Consider the following 23,138-nt stretch of genomic DNA (forward strand, 5'->3'; position numbering starts at 1 on the left):
CTACTTTGTTTTCAGAGCTTCTCCTGTGTCTGCGGTTCTCAAAATAATTAGCTCAAAATAATCCTGTGCCAAAGAGGCATGTTTTGGGGTGCCATATTCTGCTACCCTTCAAATGGAGGATGTTCACAAGAGAGGTCCAGGCTGGCTGTATCCATTTGGGAGTAATTAGCACAAAGATGGATGTAGGGGTGGAGGACCTGAAGAGGAAAAGAGGGAAGCAATGTTTTATTTAAAATTGAACAGTACACCGTAGTGAAAGTTTAGCACACCTAACACCATTTTCTTTGACTAATTCGTTAATAAGCAGTTGTTATGATAAACTATTCTAGGATCCAGTGAGAAGTGTCACTGCATTCTATTAATAAATATTCATGGATCTATTTTCTATACTAAATTTACATGTTAATTTTGTATCTAGTTTGTTCAAAAAACATAATTGTCATCTTTCCAAGACTGTATTTTATGCATAACAACTAAGCCATTATTCAGAAATCGAATTGCTAAGACTATAAATAAGGCCTGTGTAGGAACCACTTAGCTAATTTGTTGTGATGTGGTTTCCATTCTAGGCAAGGAGGTTGCCATTTAAAATCAGAGACATTTGGAATTTGACGGAAAACTGAAGAATGAACCTTCGTGTTTCACTTAGATTCTGAATGAGCCAGATCTTTCTGAGTCAGTTATACAAAAATTTAAGACTCAAGTGACCTTAGAGCCCTGAGTCTATTCTCCCGAGGGATGGAGAATTGGGATCTGTCCCTTCAGGCTTATGATTTTAGAAGAATTCTTTCCTCTCTTCAAACCCCGGTTTCTGTATCTTTGAAACAAGAAAGTCAGTCTCATAATTTTATGAGATTATTGGGAGGAAGACCTGAAGGGAAAATGCGTGTTAGTGCATACATCTTAACGAACCACATGGCACAAGTTAAGCACTCAATAAATAGTGCTTAATATAATTTTTAAACACTCTGTAGGAGGTATCTATAAAATTTTTGGACTTGATTTTAAAGCATTGTATTGTAGTGTTATAGTATTATGATACCAGAAGGAATAACTGACAACATTCCAAGTTTTTAAGTCATATCCGGAAAATATATGTATTTGGGGTGGTTTTTTTTTTTTTTACACTTTTAACTTTTTTTTTCAGCTTTAATTGACATGTAACATATATTCATAATAGCTACCCACATTCCATAAACCTACTGCCCACAATAGATTTTTTTGCTTAAAATGGAAAAGAAAACATACATGTTCAAGCTTAATGAAAAATGAAGCTGAATAGTTAAAAGGAGCTGCTTGGCCCTGAGGAGGGTAAAGGATTGTATTTCTAGACAGGGAGGATGAAGCATGAGGTCTGTTAAATGTACAGTGTTATAGAATATAAAGAAACAGGTTAAGTGACCATTTGTATTTATTATGATGATCTAGCACTCAAGATCTAGACAGGAGTCAGAAACCTCGCCAGTATTTAAATGGGGGAATATTATCTGTTCCTTATTAAATATTAAGGAGTATTTTTTTTAAAAAAAAGCATTTTTAACTAGTAAAAGGCAGTAGAAGTGGTAAAAGAAGACTCTAAGCAGTCTTGTAATAGCAAACGCAAAATGGTGCTGCGATCCTCTCCCAAAGGCAGAGGAAGAGTAAACACGAAAGGAAGTAAGAACTCAGAAGACCCTCACTCCCCCTCACTCCCACTCTCACTCCCACCACCATCCAAGGCAGAGATTAAGACCTCTTGGGAGAGGACGTGGCTGGTGGCAAAGAAACTTGTCAGAGGGTGCTGGCCAGAGCTGATCCATGGGGATGACTTGTCGCGCGGCTGGCTGGAAGATGCGGACCGACTGAGGTTCTTCACCCTGCTGGGAGATCCAAATCTTCATTCCTGAAAGGTTCTGAGTTCCCTAAAAATAACTTTCCTGGGGCACCTGGCTGGCTTATTCGGTGGAGCATGCGACGGTTGATCTTGGGATTGTGAGTTAGAGCCCCATATTGGGTGCAGAGATTACTTAAAAATAAAATATTTATTTATAAATAAATAAATAAATAATAAATAAATAAAAAATAATAAATAAATAAATAAAAACTTTCCCTCTACCCTTCAGGCTCTTGGCTGAGACTCCCTGTAAAAACATCAACAGGAGAAAACCAAAGAGAAATTTAATAATGTTTATACCTCCTGTATACATGGAAGATACCCAGGAAAATTTAGTAACTCCCCAAAATGGCCCAAGCTACCACTTTAAATACCGTCTCCACCTAAAGACAAAATAAGATGTTAGAGGGTGAGGGGTGGAGCCATTATGGGAGGTTATCAAGCAAAGCACCGTAAAGAGGGCACGGTTGTTATGCAGATTTAAGTACTTGCCTTATCCACTGTTAAGTTTCTAGAGATTTAGTCTTTCCTCTCTTCCTGGTTCAGCTAGGGAGACTCCCTTACAAATGGAGATACCCCTTATAAATGTAAATGTCCCTTACAAAAGGGCAACTTCTACTCTGTTTTCAGAGCTTCTCCTTTGCCTGCTGGTCTTTAAAAGTAACTAACTCATGGGCGCCTGGGTGGCTCAGTTGGTTAAGCGACTGCCTTCGGCTCAGGTCATGAACCTGGAGTCCCGGGATCAAGACCCGCATCGGGCTCCCTGCCCAGCGGGGAGTCTGCTTCTCCCTCTGACCCTCCCCCCTCTCATGTGCTCTCTCTCTTTCTCTCATTCTCTCCTCAAATAAATAAATAAAATCTTTAAAAAAAAAAAAAAGTAACTAACTCAGGACAGTCCTTAAGCCAAAGAGGCGATTTTTTAGGTGGCAAATTCTGCTCCCCTACAGCCTTGTAGAGAGCAAAATGGAGTCTCTCATGTCAAGCAGGGGCCTATGTCAAGCAGTGACACAAGCAGGTAAGGTACTGCAGCCAGGAGACATCGCCGGGACCCACGTCAATTGACAACAGAGGAGGGCTGCAGAGACCCACAGCCGATGAAATCCCTTTAAACAGGAAAGGATTTTGGCAGCAAGCTGTCAGTCTCTTCAGACCTAACCCCTCTATGTCTGGCCATTTAAAAAAGGCAACTACCACCGAAGACTCTGCCCGGTGGATCTCCGAACAGAACCGAGATCCTTGCCTGCTTGAACATCAGAAGCAGGCAGTGCCCAGGGCTGACCCAGACCAGACCGAGGCCTTATCTCAATGGCGCGCCCCCAGACTGACTTTGCGTTTGGTTCGTGAACTTCCTACACCCTTCTGTTTATCTCATTTGCTGTGTGGCTTGTCCTCTGTCCTGCTTTGTATGCTGTGTAAGAAGCCAAGTTTAATCACATGGTGAAATGTCATTGAGTTTGAAATCCTGAACCTGCTTTATAATTGTGATTTAACTTTGCTTTACGATTGAATAAAGCTGACATTGTGGAAAGACACAACTCTTGTGTGTGCCTTTATAGCGTGCTCATGACAAGTATGGAAATGCAAAGAAGCACCCCAGAGAATCCCCTGGGTTCCAGACATAGTCTTCGCTGACTCCATTGTATACCAACAACCCACTCGCTCCTTCGTTATCAGAATCAATCACTACAGCCAGACCCCATTCTCCGCCTTCTGGTTCAATGGCCAAAGGATCCCCAAGTGGCCAGGTATCGGTTCAATTAAATCTCATCTAATTCAGTGGAACTGTAGCTGTGTTTCTGTGTGGAAGTATTCTTCCCCTGAGAACTAAGATCTCCAAGTCAGCAGATCATAAAGTTGCTGGGACAAGAAGCGATACTTTTGGGAGTGGGTTATTAGGCATAATGGTGAGAGGAGCCACTTCCCTTCTGTCTCCGGGTTCCTGGACCTCTGGTCGTGGGAGAGATAGTACCACATACTGATTCAAAGCACACATTGCATCCTGTAAGACAGAAACACATCTTTATGGATCTGTCTCACCACTGCCATAATCGAATCTCCAATAAGCTATTTTACCCTTCCATTAGGCTAGTCAGTACTGGGTGATGGGATATGTGGTAAGACCAGTCATTTCCATGGGCATGAGCCCATCGCTGCACTTCTTTGGCTATGAAATGAGTACCTTTATCAGAAGTGATTATGTGCACCATATCACAAGGGTGGATAAGGCATTTTGTAATGATGGTGGTTCTGGCAGACACATTATGGTCAGGGAATACAAATCCATGTCCAGAATACATACATATATATATATGTCTTTCCCAATGAGGATGATGGAAGAGGTTCAGTGTTATTAGGCTGCCACCAGGTGGCTGGCTATCCCCACTAGTTAATACTGCCATATTAGGGACTCAGTATTGATCTCTTGGTTGGCTGATGAGGCACTCCACTTGTAGCAGTCAGGACGGACTCAGTAAGGGGAAATCCATGTTGTTGAACTCCATTCCTGCCACTGTAGCTGTTTCATTCAAGGGCCATTGAGTGAGCACTGGGATGGTTGCTGAAACTAACTGCTATCCACAGAGTGTGTCATTTTACCTGCTTGATCATTGGACACTTTCTCTGTGGTGGATAACTTTGGTGAGCATTCACATGAGGCACAGATATCTTTATGGCCTGTGCCCATTTTTTTTTTTTAATTTATTTGGAGAGCATGAGTGGGGGGAGGGGCACTTGAGAGAACCTCAAGAAGACTCGGCACTGAGAACGGGAGCCTGACATGGGGCTCAATCTCAGGACCCTGAGATCTTGACCTAAGCCAAAATCAAGAGTTGGACGCTTTAACTGACTGAGCCACCCAGGCGCCCCTAGCCTGAGCCCCTTCTTAAAGGGTGAAATCTTAGTAAAATCCACAGAACTCTTCCTCAGACTTTCTTGTCACTGATCTCTCAGCCTTCTTCCTTCCTTAAAACTTTAGCAACAGTACATAAATTAATACAGATATGCAATTCTGGCTAGCTCTCATCCAGAAAAAGTAAACAAGAAAATGTACTACTTCAGTTCTATTCAGTGGAAGGATTTTCCTTCATGGCTGTCCTTCAAGGTCACCTCTGAGTGCAGCTGTGGGACTATAGGTATTCCCCTTCTGATGGCAGCACCCTTCCGTTAACCAGGCTTGAGTCTTTTCTTCCTCGGTCAGCTGATCATACAGAATTTCCCATGAGGCTGTAACTATGGATTGAAGGGGGAAGAGGAATGGAGCTGGAGCTATGGGCTCCTGGAAATGTCTTTTCCTTCTGCTTGAGCCTGGTCTCTTATGTCACTTCCATCTTAAGAGATTGAAGCTGCTCATGCCCAATTTTATGGTTTGGTGGGTCAGAGAAAACCCAATTTATCGTGGGAAACTCAGGCCTGATGACTCATGTTTATGCATTCAGTCTTTTCCAGGCTTAATAGCAAGCCAAGGCTGTTTCTCAAAAGGATAATCGTCATCTATAACAAGAAGGCATAAGATTTGCTCTAAAACCCTAGATGTCTCTCCTGTGATTTTCTTCATGGTGCTTGCCAGATCAGAGATAATCCCATTATTTGTCATAGACAAATAGTGCCATTACCTGCTGGATCATAATGTCCAAGTGGAAGGGCAGCTTGCACTACACTCTAGATTTCTTTTATTCCAGGCTCCCATAAAAACTGGCAGCCTTACCCGGGACTTGGAAAATGGGTGAAGTAGCATACACAAACGTGGTATATGCTGCTTCCAGTCCCCTTTGACAAACATCTCCCCATTTCCCCACCCCTCAGCCTCTGCAACCACCAAACTCTGTTTCTATGAGTTTGGGTTTTTTAGATTCCATAAATAAGTGAGATCATACAATATTTGTCTTCCTCTGTCTTACATATTTTACTTAGTATAATGCCCTCAGTGTTCAACCATGTTGTCACAAATGGCAGGATTTCCTTCCTTTTTTATGGTGGAAGAATATTCCATTGTATATAAACATTACATTTTCCTTATCCATTTATCCATTAATGGGCACTTAGGTTATTTCCAAGCCTTGGCTCTTTTGAATAATGTTTCAATGACCCTGGGGGTGTAAATATTGAGGTAATGACTTAATTTCCTTTGGATATATACTCAGAAATGGGATTGCTAGTACATAAAGTATTCTATTTTTACTTTTTGGAAAAAAAATTTCCTTTTCTTAATCCAAATTCCACTGACCAGCCTTACCTGTCATTGATAACTCCCACCTTAATGAGTCACCTCTATGGTGGTTGCCAAAGGCTGACGCTCTGTTTTCCTCATTTTTTTTTTTTTTTTACATTTGTTACATTTATGTACCCGGTCTCCCAATCATGCTGGCTCTGTGCGGCTGCTCCTATCTGTCACACTCCCCTGCTACATTCTTGGCTACTAGGCCTGTTGGCCTTTGCCTCTGCATGGCTTCCAACCTTTCTCATCATGGAGAAATTCACTCATGTCATTGACCACCATGTTGATTCCTCCACCCTGGCAAGGGAAAGGAATGGAAGGAATAGGAAGATGGAAAAGAAAGTGACTACATATGGTTTTAGTAAGCAGAACTGTGGGATGACTGTATCTTAGACGGACGGTACTGCCCAGGTAGATATATTTTCAGAACATTTAATAGGTAAGTATGGTCCATCAGATATATGTAATGAGAGATGAGTTTACCACTGCCTCATATTTTTACATAATATATTTTTATTTATAATTTATAAATTACAAAATAATTTATAATAAATTATTAATACATATGTATAAATGAATATTTATAAATGTATATAAACTTATGTAAAATTTATATAAATATTTATAAATAAATAATTTATAAATAATAATATGATAATATTTATAAATAAGATCTGTAAATATTAATAAATAAAATATAAAATTATAAAATAAATCAATAGTTTATTTATAATATAATTTTTATATAATATAACATATTTTTGTTTACTTGTTTACTGGTTGTCTCTCCCTTTAGAATCTAAGTTCCATGAGAACAAAGACTTTGACTTGTCCACTCCTGTTATCTTTGGTACCAGAAACAGTGCCTGGCAAACATTAAGTACCCAGTCATTCTTTGTTAAATGCATGAAGTTCAGACAAGGAGCTTGCACCTATATTTTGGAGGTCAGAATAAGAAGACTGAATTTAATTCTCTTGGACAAAGGAAGGCTATCAAAGTCCTTATAGCAGGAGAGTAAAACAACCTGAGTTTTAGTAAGATACCTCTAGGGATCATGGGAATGATAGATTAAAAAGACAAAAATTTGGAGGCTTATAGTAATTTTAGGAAACTTTTATTGTCTATATTTTGAGGGACACTTGTTTGAAAGTATAAGGATTTTATTTTTATTTCATGTTTTAAAGGATTTCCAAATGTATAAGAAAGAGAATTTCTGTAAAATTTATAAAACACATGTTCTAGAAAAAAACCTGCCACATGTACAATTTGTCGATAATACTTGCCATCCTTGAAAAGTATCAAACACATTTTCCCTGAAATTTTATGTCATCACCACTTAAAAATCGGTTTTTTCTTATTTCTTATAAACTGCTTTAAAACGTTATGCTTTAAAATTTTATCATAATTGATCATATAATTCAGCCATTTCTATAGTGTAGTCCAATATCATACTGACTTTTAACATAATAATTATAATTTAGTGGTGGTTTTCACAAATGATTTTCAAAAATGGTTACAAATTTTAGGTAGGCAAAGTTTTAAATATTGATGATCTTTTTAGTTAATTACTATACCTTAGTCTTAAAAATTTCCATACAGGGATGCCTGGCTGGCTCAGTCAGAAGAGCTTGCAGCTCTTGATCTCGGGATCATGAGTTTGAGCCCCATGTTTGGTGTAGAGATTACTTAAATAAATAAAAAAACTTTAAAAAATAAAATTAAAATTAAAAAATTTTCAATACCACAAGCATTTATTGAGAGGATTTTATGGGTTAGGACTCTGCAGTGTTTGAGATCTTACCCTACTTACAAGTTACAAGTTTGCTTGTTTCATGGCCATTCACAGAAGACACAAGACTCCTGGGTCAGAGACAAAGGACTTTATCATCATTGCAAAAACAGTATCCAGACCTTCATATTTATTTGTGTTGATTTGCCATGCCCCCTCAGGGCCAAGAGGGTGACAGTAAAGACCCATCTTGGATACCTGTATACACAGTGTGTTGCATTAAAGGAAGTGATCCCTGAGCTCACCACTTTCATAGTAAAGATTATCAGCCTGCTTCTTGGCTGAAGAAAGGCATTACCTCATCCTTTAAGGCTGCTCACTGCAAACACAATTCTGAGGAATGGCCTGTGGAAAGAGTGGTCAGGATTTTGCATTCTTGGCATATGCACAAAGAATGTGCAGGGACACTCAGGGTCCAAGGAGATTGCCTCTTCTAACAGTACTCTGGTAGTGAGAAAAAAAAATATATAGGCTCCTAAAATGAAATTAGAGCAAATCTAAAATATAATTTTCTGTGGAAAAACACCAGAAATACTAGTTGAAACTGAGATATACAACATTACTGCTGTTCCCTCCCCATCTGGATAATGCTACTGATGAGATCTGTCATCACTATGATATTAAGGAGTGTGTAGAAGCTTAGTTGAAAATTGAGTGGGGTTAATTGAAAAATCATTATATTAAGTGTTGAAAATTTTATAAATTTAAACTTAGTCTTTCTTGGTTGAATATAACTATACTTCAAAAGTTTTTTTCCAAACCAGATGAAAAAATATGATACTTCAGAACACAGTAGTTGATAGTAACAAGTACCACCACAGCACCAATACCAGGTAACATTTCTTGAGAGCTCACTAAGTGACATGCATCATTCAAAGTACTTCTAGATATTAACACAATAATCCTGACAATAACTCTAGGAAATAGGCACTATTATTTTTCGTAAGAGGAAACTAAGGCATAGAAAGATTAAGTAATTTACATAATGTCACATAGCTAGGATATCTGCATGCTTTCAGCTCTGACTGACAGACGCTCTCACCAATTGGTGCATTTATTACATGACATTGCAGGAAGGCCAGAGGTATGACAGGTTTTAGAGCTAGTTGAGTCAATGGCTAAACAAAGTTGGTAGTCAAAATTATTTCTGATTTTTTTAAAAAGCTCATCATCGGGGCACCTGGGTGGCTCAGTTGGTTAAGCGACTGCCTTCGGCTCGGGTCATGATCCTGGAGTCCCGGGATTGAGTCCCACATCGGGCTCCCTGCTCAGCAGGGAGTCTGCTTCTCCCTCTGACCCTCTTCCCTCTCTTGCTCTCTATCTCTCATTCTCTCTCTCTCAAATAAATAAATAAAATCTTTAAAAAAAATAAAAAGCTCATCATCTATGTACTGGCATTGCCCTTTGGCTGGCCCCACTTGTGGTCACCAGATGGCTGTGGCACTTCTTGGCATCACTTCCACACATGGCAATGTTCAGAGTCACAGAGGAAAACTCTCCTCTGGTGCCCCTGTGTAGGAACATAAAAAGCTTTACCCCAAGCCCCCCAGAAGATCTTTCCTCATGTCATTCTTGCCAGAACCAAGTTCCATACCCACCCCTAAAACAATCTGCCCAGAAGAATGGGATCTCTGTGATGGGCTGAGACCAGACAAGGCTTACCTTTGGCAGTGGGAATATGATCACCCTGCCCTGAATTCTGTGGGACATAAACCTGAGACTCTGCCAGCAAATAAACAGGAGGGAAAAAGTTGCATGGGGTACCTCCATCAGGGTCTGCTCCAGCTGGTCAGCAGACAAGAGAAGATAGAAGCACACTCTGTCTTCGGAGCCTGCACTGAAAAGTCTGCTAATTCTTTTTTTTTTTTTTAAGATTTTATTTATTTATTTCAGAGAGAGAGTGAATGAGAGAGACAGAGAGAGAAAGAAAGCACAAGCGGGGAAGGAGCAGAGGGAGAAGTGGACTCCCCGCTGAGCAGGGAGCCCAATGCAGGGCTCATTCCCGGGACTCCAGGATCATGACCTGAGCTGAAGGCAGACGCTTAACCGACTGAGCCACCCAGGCACCCCAAAAGTCTGATAATTCTACTTTAGCTTTCGTGGCTTTGTTTTTTTTAGCTGACATTTCAGAAGCTGGTAGTTGTGGGAAGTTTGATCAAATTGACGAAGAGAGAGCATCCGGAAAATTGGCTTGCTTTTTACTATTTGAGAGGCCCATCATTAAAGGTCTGTAGGAAGAGTTTACAAATACTTAAACTCCTTGCCTACTCAAATTGTTCAGGAATAGAATTTGAAAATCAAATACAAGATGGTCGTATGATTATCTCAAGGAAGAATCCTCAAATTTTTTGGTTTCAAGAACTTTTATAGTCTCAAAAATTACTGGGGATCTCAAAGAGCTTTAGTTTATACATAGTAACCATATTAGAATTTTAAAAGGAGAAATTAAGAATATATGTATGTTAATTCATTTAAAGTAATGGTAAGCCAATTATATGCTAATGTAAATAACATATTTTAAAGAAAATGAACTGTATTTTTCCCAGACTACAGAAACTCGGTATGAGTATAGTGTCATTGCTTTACATTTTTGCACATCTTTTCAATGCTTGGCTTAATGCGTGATAGCTGAATTCTCATATCTGCTTCTCCATTCACGTCCTGCACTCATATCATCTGTTGCTTCTGGAAAACTCCCCTGAACACTTGTGAGAGCATGATAGTGGAAAAGGCAAATAAAATATTAATACTATTATGAAAGTAATTTTGACCTTGTGGGTTCCCTGGAAGAGGATCCTGGAACCCCAGGGGTCCTCAGGCCACACTTTGAGAACCACTACCTTAAAATATTTTTACTTGATATGCCCTTGCATAATTTATGTTGGCTTTAAGCAGTAGCCCAGGTAAAACGGTAGATAGGATATTAAAAGGAGGCTCAAACTGATCATAACTCAGAAAATGGAAACAAGATGAGTAACAGAGCAATATGCCACAGGGCAGGGAAAACCCCAAATCATGAGCAGACAATTCCGAGCTTTCTTCACTTTACCAGTCCCTTTGAATCTTTAAAATATAACATTATTTACACAAAAATATGTGCAATAACATATTGTAAAGGAAATGTCTATTCTATAAAGCACTTTTACTCTCCAATTTTTTTCCAGACTTAATATTTCAGATGATTTGAAGATTGGCTTTTTCTGCACAGACCATGCTACTCAAACAGATTACAGTGAAATTCTGCCACTAAAAGAGTTGAGTTCATCTACAGAAAAGCTAATACGGGTAAATTGGATTTATTTTCAAACTTCTGAGATTATTTTGGGTATTCTTTGCCTTGATGTCTCTTTCCTTTGCAGAGTTGAAATGACTAAAAATTTTTAGATCTTAACGTCTTTTAGAAGCTGAATTGGACGACAGTCGTGTTTTTAAAAATAATTTGTTATCAACTACTGCTTATATTTATATCATGCTTATATATGTTAACTGGTTTAGTGAAGTATGTTTTTACTCTCTTTGGAATTTTCTATTTATGCTACTTTTTTAGAAATTATGAAATATTTTTGGATTGTCGAAAAATGTGGAGAGTAATAAAATGAATCACTGTGTTACCCACCATTACAGCTTTGTCAAATCTTGACTCTCCACCATATTTCCTTTGGATCTTTTTTGATTGTAAAGAAACAGAACATTTCATACACCTCGGATATCAAGAGTTATTAAAATCCCTAATCAATAAAACCATCACATTGGATAGCTTACTACTATAAATACTCTCATGTACTTTGTTTCTGTTTTTTTCACTTAACAGTATAACTTGAAAATCATCCCGTATTGGTAGTTTCCTCGTCATTTTCACAAGTGTATCCATCATAAAATGTGCATCATTTATTAAGCTATGCCCTTATTAATGGACATTTTGGTTGCTTCAAACCTTCTACTGTGATGAAGAATTCTGTACATATTCAGAGGCCAGCCAATCTGTGGCATAAACTTCAAAGTGGAATTTCTGAGTCAGAAGATGTATGCATTAGTCATTTTGAAGGATATTGCCAAATTGCTCTGCATGGAGGTTGTACCAATTTACACCCCCACTAGTAACTTTTGGAGGTGTCTCTTTTCTTACATACTTGCCAATTTGTTGCCTTTTCTAGTAATACCTTCGGAAAAGTTTTATAACTTTATTTCTTTGCAACTGGGCATGTCCAAATGACTAAGTTCTGGTAGTAGAATTAGACTGAAATATTATGGGGCAGCTTTGGGAATCTTCTTTAAGAAACAGCTCACGCGCACTTACTGTCTGCTACTTCACTTCCTCTTCCTCTTCTCCCTTCCTCCCTCCTCTTCCTCACTCCCTCCTTCCCTCCCTTTCTTTCCTTATTTCTGTGCCTAGAACAGGGACGCTACCATTTGTGCCCTGATTTTGAGGCAATATACACAGCATAGTAATAAGATAGAAGGATCTTAGGTCATTTTCACCCCTGATTGCCTACATCAATTTCTAGTGAAAGAGAAATAAACTTATTTCTCTTTTGTGCTTTTGTTATTTGGAATTTAAAAATCCAGCTGAACCAAATTCTGATGCTTAAATCAGATTAAGGGTGTTTCCTCTATTTTTAATTAATGAAAGGCATCTAAAAAATATCATGAATGACTGGATTTGAATGCTTTTCATGGATCTATTGAGTCATAAGGTTTTTTTCCTTTATGGGATGATGTGAAAACTGACTTTTGAATAGTAAACCTGGAATGAACCCAACTGGACTATAATATTTCTTTCTGTTTTCTGCATCATTTGTATAATTCTACTAATGATTGTTTTCCATTCGTGTTCATAAGAGACTGTCCTATAATTTTCTTCTTGTACTGTTGTTGTTCAATCTCGGTACCAAGGTCACAGTATTTCATAAAATGAGCTGGAAGGTGTTCCTTAGTCTATTCTCTGGAATAGTTGGCATGAGGTTGGAATTATCTATCTCTTCAGTGTTTGTTAGAACTTGCTTGTAAAACTGTATGTGCTTATTTTTATTGCTATTTTTATCTTGTTATGGATATATTAAGGTTCTCTTAAATCTTCTTGGGTCACTTTTGACATTATGTTTTTCTATAAAAGTATTTATTTTGTCAAATTTTCAAATTATTGGCATATTGTTGACTGTCTTATTTTTAAATCTTTATTGTGTCTGTAGTTACCTATTTACCTAATAAAAAGCTAATATTGTGTGCATACCTCTTCTTTTTTTTCTAAATGAATGTTGGCAGTTTTATCTATTTCATTATTTTTTTTCAGAGACCCAACTTTTACATTGGTTAATCCTCTCTATCATATCTTTATTTCTTTTTTTTTTAAGATTTTATTTATTTATTTGAGAGACAGAGAGAATGAGAGAGAAAGCACATGAGATGGGGGGAGGGTCAGAGGGAGAAGCAGACTCCCTGCTGAGCAGGGAGCCCGATGCGGGACTCGATCCCGGGACTCCAGGATCATGACCTGAGCCGAAGGCAGTCGCTTAACCAACTGAGCCACCCAGGCGCCCTATCATATCTTTATTTCTAGTTCATAAATTTCTTATCTTTATTTTTTAATTTATTCTACTATTTGGGGTTCACTTAGTTTTCCTTTTTCTGATTCCTTGAGTTGGATCTCAGTATCAGTTAGGATGTCATATAGCTCTATTTTTAGAAAATGCATCTATATTGGCTTAATCAAATAAGAAGTCACTTAGAATTAGACATCTGTAGTTGGGGCAGTAGCTCTCTGTTGTCATCTATATACCAGACTTGTTTTATCTTTTTAAATCTCCGTTATTAATGACTTTTGCTTTCATATTTCTGACCTCACAGTAGCAAGATGGCTGCTACACTTCCAGCCTCCATCTGCATTTCATACAGGACGGAGACTATGAGAGAAGTAGGGAGGGGTGGTGGTGGCCATGTGAGGAAAGTGGGAACTTTCTATAGAAAACCCCAGCTTATTTATCATTGGCCTCAACTTGACCACCTTAACTGGAAGGAGTTCTAGAGTAGCGAGCATTTTAGCTGGACATATTTCTGTCTGGACAAAGTCCTAGTCCTCTCAGTAAGGAAGAACCAGTATAATGGATAGTGGGTTGTCAGCTACAATGTCTATAGATCATTATTTTTGTGGCCCCCTCTTTTCTTTTATAAGCATTTACAGACCTATATTTCCCACAAATTACTTCTTTACCTTCACCCCACAAATTTTGAAATGTAGCATTTTTATTAGTATTCATAATACTAATTATTTTATTAGTTAATGCTTTTAATATTTATTAGCATTAGATTGAAATGCTCTAACATTTTCCAGGTATGCTTTTCAGTTATTGTTATGTTGTTGATTTTTAAATTCAGTCCTCTGTTATCAGTGAAAATTCTTTGTGAGACAAATTATTTGGTGTTTGCGACTTGTACTGAGGCTTCACGTGAGGTCAGTCTTTGTCACTGTGCCCTGGATATAAGAAATTAAAAATAATTTTCATTTGGTAATAGTTGAGAGTGTATATGTATGTGTATATATGTATGTGAATATATATATTTTGCCATTCTATTCAATGCTAATATCCTTATATCAACATTCTTTGGTATAATGTTTGCCTGGTAAATCTTTCTCGTTCTTACACTGACCTCATTTCTGTGTTGCATTCTTAGGTATAACTTTTACAGATTATAGATAATAGGTTTAAAAAACATCCAATCTTATAATCTTTTTCAACAGCTAGTTTATTCTCTTAATATTAGTTGTGATTACTAATATGTTTTTATTTTTCTGCCAACTTATTTTGTAATTTCTCTTTAGCTTCTTCTTTTATACCTCTTTTTTTCTACCTCCCTACTTTTCATTGGATTGATAAACTTTCTTTAGTTCCTATTCTCTCCTCTACTGGGAATTAAGTTAATCATGGTATCTTTATTCTTTTAATGGTTGCACTCCTTCTCTTTGGTTTTTTTCTTTTTAGGAAGCACACACGATCACATCCAGTATCTGTGGTTGCTCTGTCCCTTTATTATTCAGACCATAAAGGCCAATGATTTCTATTTGAGATTTGGCTGCCTTGTGAGGTCACCGAACACAGCCACCCCAGCAGGCATCTCTCCCTGCATCAGTCCTTCCTCCAACTTTTGAATCCCCTCCCGGATTCTCCTGCTTCTGTTTATTCTCCAGAATAATGATTGTGTTTTGTTCCTATTTTATCTAGAGTTTATAGTGATCTGTGGGAGTCTTAGATCCAGTGGAGCTTGTTTGACCATACAGGATTTCTGTGCCTCCCTTCCTCAGAACATGCAGTCCATACAGGACTGGGTCTTCTAAAGGCAAAGTCATCTCTGCCTGTTGCTGGAATTTAAGGAATTCCTTAAGACTTCACTTGCTTTCAAATGTTTTTTAAAAATGACTTGTCAACATAGTACCCTTCATGAGTTGACAACATGATATAGAGAAATAGGGCTATGAGTCAGTCATAACTGTTCAAATCTGGGCCTTCCATTACTGGTCATGCAACGTTGCATTAGATAGTCATTAACCACTTGAAGTCTTACTATCCTCATCTGCAAAATAAAATCTTCTCTATGGTTTCAGGATACTAAAATGAGATTCTTTCCAGGATGCTAGTACACCAGATATCAAATTCAAAGTGAATTTGAGTTAGATCCCATTTGCAGGATTTGCAAAAGGAATGTTGCATATCAGATCAATGACTCTTAGCTTTTGAAATAGATCAAGGATAATAAAAATAAGAGTCAGGAGGTGAAGAGGAAAAATTACTGAAGTGATCGAGAAAACACTATTGCCATGCTCTTTATAGGGGAAGAGGTACCAGAAGCGATCTTCCTCAACTCAAAGCTAGTAAAGCAGGCTTGTATGGAACCTGAAGTACGTTTGCTGCTTTTGGAAAACACAGAGGACTGGTGCTGATCCATGCTTAAGGAAACTAGGAAGATGGAGTCGCTAAGTTGGGATCATTCTATACTTCCAAAGTTGTTGGGGTGAGGAATGTGTGATTGTTTCCTATGGACCATATGTGGCCTATGAAAGAGAAAGAGAGAAAGAAAGTGCATCATCATGGCGTCATTCCGGGCCCTATCCAGTAGAATGATCTAAAACGACAGAGGACCCCCAACAGTAGGAAGAAGAAAAAAAAGTTCTATATTCATAGGGGCTGAGGAAGGAGTAGCAATGATCACCCAGTCTTACTTTGAATGTGTTTAACTCATGGTAATAATATTCTAAATGCCACTTTGAGGCTGTGTTTTGAGTGACAGTAGGATTTTCTCTTCCCAAGAATGAGCAGAAAGGCCCTGGAATTGACTAGAGTTTCCATTCAGGGCAGAGGAAGATTGCCTAGTGAATACATTTTAAATAGATGGTGGGAGACAAAAATACATTATATGTTTTGATGATCAGAAATCATTCTTAGTCAACATGCTGATTTGCTTGGCTAGTAAATTCACAACAAATGTGGATTTTTGCCTATCTTTCCTGATTTAATGTCCACATCTTGGACTATACCTTTTGGAGGTACGATAAAGGGTTGTTGTTAACCCAGGTACTTTATCCTGGACGGGAAGAAACGACCAGGAACATTCTCTCCCTTACTCCATTAGCATATATTAATTTAGCAGATTAACTGGAGTTCTCCAATGTATACCATATTCCAGAGGTATTCTTAAAAAGCAGGACAGGCCCCTGACTACATTCCAGGTCATATGCCCATGTTGGGGAGGAAAAATTTTTTCTTTACCTTTCAACATTCTTCTAGTTGCTCTAAGAATCAAATTGACCGGAGACAGATTAACAGGAGAAAAACAATTTAGTAACATGTACACCTCGTGAACACAAGCAAGAGACCCAGGAAAACTGAGTAACTCTCTGAAATGGCCTTAAATACCACCTTCAACTAAAGACAAAAGAAGATGTTGGGGGAGGAAGGGAGAAGTTATGGGAGGTTATGAGGAAAAGCACAATAAACAAGGATATGGTGGTTATGCAGGTTTAAATCTGCGTAAGAGTTTCTAGAGATTTTAACTCATCCCCTTCTTGCTGGTATAGCTAGGGAGACGCTTTCCCTTCTAAATGTAAATGCCTCTTATAAAAGGGTAACTTCTACTCAGTTTTGGAGCTTCTCCTGTGTTTGCCGTTTCTTTAAAATAATCAGTATGCCAAAGAGGCATATAAAAATTTGCCTCTCTACCCCCAGAACCAGACAATGTACTAGAATCTTTACACAGAGTGCCCTTACTGTCTTCAATAATGTATGTTTTTCCATTTTTCAGATTATTAGATCTCTTCAAGTGGATTTTGGGTTCCTCAAACAATTGCTTCAGTTGAAATTTGAGGACCGTCTTAAAGAAGAGTCTTTCAATCTCTTCACTGCTCTACATGACAGGATCCTAACAATCGAAAAACATTATCAAGAGGTAAAAGTTCTCTCATTTCCTTTGTTTTATATGTGGATTGATCTTGTGCTTAGATAGGTATGTACTACAGTTTTGAATTTAGCAACTAGTGTGGGGGGCGATTTAATTTGCATATGTTGTGTCTCATATAATAGCTAATCCATATAATAGCTTTCCTTTGTATCAGGAACTTTGTAAGTACTCTGTATGCAAATTAGTCTAATCCTCACACTAACTTCATGAAGTAGGTGCAATTATTATCCCTCTTTTACAGATGAGGAAATTGAGGCCCAGGAAGTTTAATTAACTTGCTCAAGGCCACCAGTTAAACAGCAGAGTTTATTTTCCTGGCCAGACAGTTTGATGTTTGAGATCTGGCTCTTAAGCACAATTTTATCGGATATCATTTGTACTTATTATCTCTGTAAAAGCCAAAGGCTTGAAAACTCAGCTGCTTCAAGGAATTTCCTAAATTCTTTGGTCAGGTTAGCATATTTATCTGTCATTAAGAATAGGGACTGCTTTTCTTCAGTTATAAGACACACACAAACCCCTCATCTTCTATTGACTCCACCATTCTGAGAACCACTATACGCCTTTTAAATGTGTTCCTTCCATAAGTCTCTCAACAATGCTTAAATGAAACCCGATTATCCCTGATCTATAGGTAAGGGAACTGAGATGCCAAGGTTAAGTAACCTGCTTCAGGTCAGACAGATTGAAAGTGGCACAATAATACTGAAATCCGGTTCTGTCTGACTCTAAAGCCTAATTGTTGTTTGCACTCCATGCTGGAATCAGAATTGAAATCAGAATCAAAGTTTGTGGTGGGTTTTAATATAATGTTTTTCATTGTTATACAAAACAATGGTCAACTGATTTGGTTAATCAGAAAATGACTCTGTTTTATGGATTAGTGGCTCTACATTTCTTTTTATGAGCATATCCCATTCAAAAGGTACAAGGACCAAGAGAGGACATGAATTAAAAATAGGTTTTACTATTTTTAAGAGCAGTTCTAGGAAGACAGTAAAAAGACTTAAATATGTAAAGTGAAATAAAATGTTCAGATTATCTATATTTATTTTATACATTTGAGCTCTATATTGCTTATAGTTAAGTAAAAATTGAATGTAGTGTGGGGTACCTGGCTGGCTCAGTCAGCTGGGTGGCTGGCTCTTGATTTCGGCTCAGGTCACGATCTCAGGGTCGTGAGATGGGAGTCCTGCGTCAGGCTCTGTGCTCAGCCTGCAGTCTTCTTGAGAGTCTCTCTCCCTCTCCTCTGCCCCTCCCCCTGCTCACATGTGTGTACTCTTTCATGTGCGTGCTCTCTCTCTCTCTCTCTCTCAAAAATAAATAAATAAATCTTTTAAAAAAATTGAATGCAGTGTAATAGCTATAGTATAGGCGAAATGATTACAAATTGGAGTTTTCACAAGATTTGGGATGATCTGAATGATGGTTTTATACTGAGTCCTTTAGTAGGGTGAGAGAGTCATATTTGGAAATTCAGTATGGTGTTCATTGTACTTATTTTTGGTTTGCAGAATGAGGACATTATAAGAAAATGCTACAATCAGCAGTTGGCTGATGCCATAGCTGTTATCAAAGGAATGTACAAGGTGGGTTTTTAGTGCTGTCATGGGCAAGGCCAGCTTCCCATCCTGCGAATGCAGAGTGGGGCTCGCTGGGGGTTCCCAGTCTGTGTTTTTGGCTTTGAAGATCTGTCTGCTCAGTTTTCAGGTCACTGAAAAGGGATCAGGCCTAAGACTGTTCACTCTCACGTTAAATTGACCAAAATAACATTTTATGGTGACAGATATAACTTTGCAGAGACTGGAAAATTCCAGTCTGGTGTCCAGGTAAGTGACGAAGTCTGTTTGGTGAGCATGCAGTTGGATAGAAGGTCAGATAGTCTCAGAGAGTTCATGGCGATTGTTGTAAACCCCAATGAATTGTCTCTGACCCTTGGTGGAGTAACTCTTCTACTGATGAGGACATGTCTGTCTGCCATATATGGTGTTTCACTCTCCTACACGATGGGAACGTTCATAGTTTTCAATGATTACCTTTTAGGCTTACTAAGGACCTTGTGCTTCTTTTAGATTTTATAACTGTATTCTTGTCTTTCATTTCAATAAACCTCTGGGAAGAAATATTTTTTATTATGGCAAATTGTGCATTGATTGCATACTTCTTTTCATAGCATTTATCACGTTTGTATTTAATTATGTAATTGCCTGTTACATGTTCTGTTCCATGCCAGACTGTAAGCTTTATGAGGGCAGGGATGTTGTCTGTCTTATTCACTGCTCTGCCTGCCTCTTAGTGCTGTGCCTGATGCATGATTAGCGATCAGCTAATAATTGCTAAGTGAAAGGATAGTTGCCTGTATTTGTGGCAGATACTGGTGACTCAGCAGTGATTCTCTTCTCCCTCCTCCTTTTTCTTATTCGCAGAAGCGCTTCTTACTATGAAGCCACAATGCTAGATCCTTTCTTTCCCTGCTTCCTTTTCAGATATGGTGTGAACGTAGGCAAGGTCAGGTGCCTGACCAATGTGACCTGAAGCTAAGTTGGCTGTGAGGTTTGGGGAGGAGGTTATTCTTTGTCATTTAAAGAGCTTTGTGGGGGAGGGGCCCTGGGTGGCTCAATAGGTTAAATGGCTGCCTTCTGCTCAGGTCATGATCTCAGGGTACTGAGATTGAGTCCCACATTGGGCTTCCTGCTCAGCAGGGGGTCTGCTTCTCCCTCTGCTGCTCCCCCTGCTTGTGCTCTCTCTGTCGTGCTCTCTCTCAAATAAATGAATAAAATCCTAAAAAAAAAAAAAAAATAAAGAGCTTTGTGGGAATAAACATCCTTCTTTTTTCTTTGACATTTTTGTTTCCTGATGCTTGGAATTGCCACAGCCAACCTACAACCAAGGACTGAGACATTTTGGATGTGCTAAAGGTAGCAGGGTGGAAAGATAGTAAGCACTAGGGGCCTTGATGAACATCATTGAGCAACTACATAATTCTGGACTTGCCCTGCCTCTGGCCCTTTCATTTCATGAGATAATACTCCTCCTAGTGTTTAAGCTGCTGGTTCAGTCATTTCCAGCTGAAAACATTCCAGGACCTACTGCTCTGACAACAGTCTCTGTGACTCTGTGCCGATTGTGATTCCACAAGTGCTGTGACCCTGTCTTTCTCACCTGCCGTGTTACCTTGCGTCTCTCCCACACAGAGGTGGGGCCTAACTCCCCCTCCTTGAATCTGGGCTGGCCTCGGTGCCTTGCTCCTAGGTGTAGAAGTTTGGAGGTTAGGTCAAGAAGAAGCCTTGCAACTTCATTCTCATCCTCTTGGAATGTTTGCTGTCTGGATTCGCGCTCTCTGAATCCAGCTGCCATGTTGTGAGAAGCTCAAGCTGTTTGGAGGATCTGCATGTGGGTACTGGGTCCACAGGCTCAACTGAGCTCAGCTTTTAAGTCATCCAGCCCCCAGCCATTTCGTCTTTCCATCTGAGGTCCCAGGCATTATGGAGCAGAGACAAGCCATCCCCTTGTGCCGGTCTTAATTCTTTGCCCCATGGAGCTCGAGAGCATGATAAACGGTTGTGGTTTTAGGCCACTAAGTTTGGGGAGGTGTATTATGCAGCAGTAAATAGAGAGCTGGCATGGTTTCCTTGCACTCACATCAATAAGCAACTTCCAATTGCCTTTGTTGGATAGACGACTTCTCTAATAGTTCTGCCAGCACCATGTAGCATTGTGGTTAAGAGTTAGCATAATGTAACGACGTGGATGGAACTGGAGGGTGTTATGCTGAGTGAAATAAGTCAATCAGAGAAAGACATGTACCATATGACCTCACTGATATGAGGAATTCTTAATCTCAGGAAACAAACTGAGGGTTGCTGGAGTGGTGGGGGGGTGGGAGGGATGGGGTGGCTGGGTGATAGACACTGGGGAGGGTATGTGCTACGGTGAGCGCTGTGAATTGTGCAAGACTGTTGAATCACAAATCTGTACCTCTGAAACAAATAATGCAATATATGTTAAGAGAAAAAGAGAAGAAGAAGATAGCAGGAGGGGAAGAATGAAGGGGAGTAAATTGGAGGGGGAGACGAACCATGAGAGACGATGGACTCTGAAAAACAAACTGAGGGTTTGAGAGGGGAGGGGGGTGGGGGGATGGGTTAGCCTGGTGATGGGTATTGAGGAGGGCACATTCTGCATGGAGCACTGGGTGTTATGAATAAACAATGAATCATGGAAAAAAAAAAAGAGTTAGCATAATGTGTGCTTTAGAACAAGGACCCTGGCTGGAGTCAGACTCCTTGGGTTAGACTCCTGGCTCTGTCCTTTTATCATTATGTGACCTTAGGCAAAATACTGAACCTCTCTGCCTCAGTTTTGTCATCTGTCAAATGAGGATCATAATAGTGCCCCCCTCATGAGCTTGTTATGAGGATGGAATGAACTGATCCCTGTGAAGCACTTACAATAGTGCCTGGAATAAGATAAGTGCAGTCTAAATGTCTGCTAAATAAATGAATATTTCACATATTCATGACACTCCTTGGTACTGGTCATTTGTTCTCCTTTATTATCTTAGTATTTAGGCTTGTAGGTTTCTGACCACTGACTGTAGATACGGTAAATTGCCTTTAAGATATCTATAATAATTGTCAGTATTTGTTATGTTGAACTGTATGAAATTGCCACTTTGGGAGCCCAAAATGTCAAATATCAGCAATTTCATATGGCTCAACATAATAAACATACTTATCTTAATGGATAAAGGCAGCAACAAACTACATAAAATATTAGGCTATAATAACTTAAAGTAGAAGAAATTCATCTTCAATTTAACCAAGCACGTGTTGAATGAGTACTGTGTGCTAGGATATGGTGCATACTGACATTACAAAGATGAAAGAGAGATGAATAGGGGTGAATTATAAACTCAGCCATAATATACTTTGTTCACTGCAGAGATAAACATACAACAGGAGATATGGAAGCACCACAAAGGGAGCAGTTATTTCTGCCTTCATGTTTTAGGGAGGCTTCACAGAGAAGATATTTGTGCTGAGTTTTAAAGTAAATTCACAGTTGGTAGATAAGAAATACAAAGGGATTCTAGGTAGGTGACATAGTGTCTCTTAGTCAGGATGTTCTTAGTGGCCAGTGATACATACCTAATTCACACTGGCATTAGTTAGAGGAGTTTATTGGTTCATGTAACTGTAAAGTGTAGTGATAGTAATGGCTTCAGGAAAAGCTGGATCTAGGTGCTCAAATAATGTTATCAAGAAACTGTCCATCCCCTGCTTCTACCTTCTTCTCTGACAGTTTAATTTCCAGGCAGGTTCTCTTCACATAAGAGCAACCTTAGACAGAGCATCTCTTTCTAGATAGTTCCTACAAGAGTCTCAAGACTGACTCTGACCAGTCTGGCCTAGTTATTGTCCCCTACTCCCACCACAAGCCAAGCCAGAGTGACGTACCCATCCCAGGAGATAATATCAAGGACAGGGTTTACCCAAATGGAAAAGAGAGGTTTTGATACTTAAAGGAGAGATGTTGGGTAGGCAAAACTGTTTAGGCAAATTGGCTTCCCACTTTCAATAGCGTGTGAAAAGGCAAATAGGACCTGGTCAGAGTTGCTGTTGCATTGCCCCACATAGTAGCCAGTAGCTATGGGTGGCTCTTAAAATGGAAGTTGAAATTAAATTAAAAATTCAGTTCCTGGGTTGCATTAGCCATAGATTGCCCAGCAACATTCTGTGAAACCGAATAACTTAGGAGAATTCATGAAAGTTTGCACAGGTATGTTTATTTTATTTTATTTTTATGTTTTTAT

General features: G+C 39.0%; 1 protein-coding gene across 6 annotated transcripts in view; it reads left to right on the top strand.

Annotated features, from left to right (window-relative positions):
- Nucleotides 1–23,138, top strand: part of CUNH10orf67 (chromosome unknown C10orf67 homolog) — a 168,366-nt gene that overhangs the window by 3,044 nt on the left and 142,184 nt on the right. For all 6 annotated transcript variants that reach the window (XR_012376056.1, XM_025891957.2, XM_073885543.1 and 3 more), the window contains exons 2-4: nt 11,041–11,161; nt 17,168–17,311; nt 18,838–18,912. Coding sequence is in view for 5 of the 6 variants with exons in the window: in XM_025891957.2 (XP_025747742.2) it covers nt 11,041–11,161; nt 17,168–17,311; nt 18,838–18,912 (340 nt within the window). In the remaining variant the exon portion in view is untranslated. The remainder of the gene's footprint in view (nt 1–11,040; nt 11,162–17,167; nt 17,312–18,837; nt 18,913–23,138) is intronic.

This window comes from Callorhinus ursinus, unplaced genomic scaffold, assembly GCF_003265705.2.
Source record: "Callorhinus ursinus isolate GAN/ISIS: 27379988/994484 unplaced genomic scaffold, GSC_fseal_2.0 scaffold63, whole genome shotgun sequence".
Classification (NCBI taxonomy): Eukaryota; Metazoa; Chordata; class Mammalia; order Carnivora; family Otariidae; genus Callorhinus; species Callorhinus ursinus.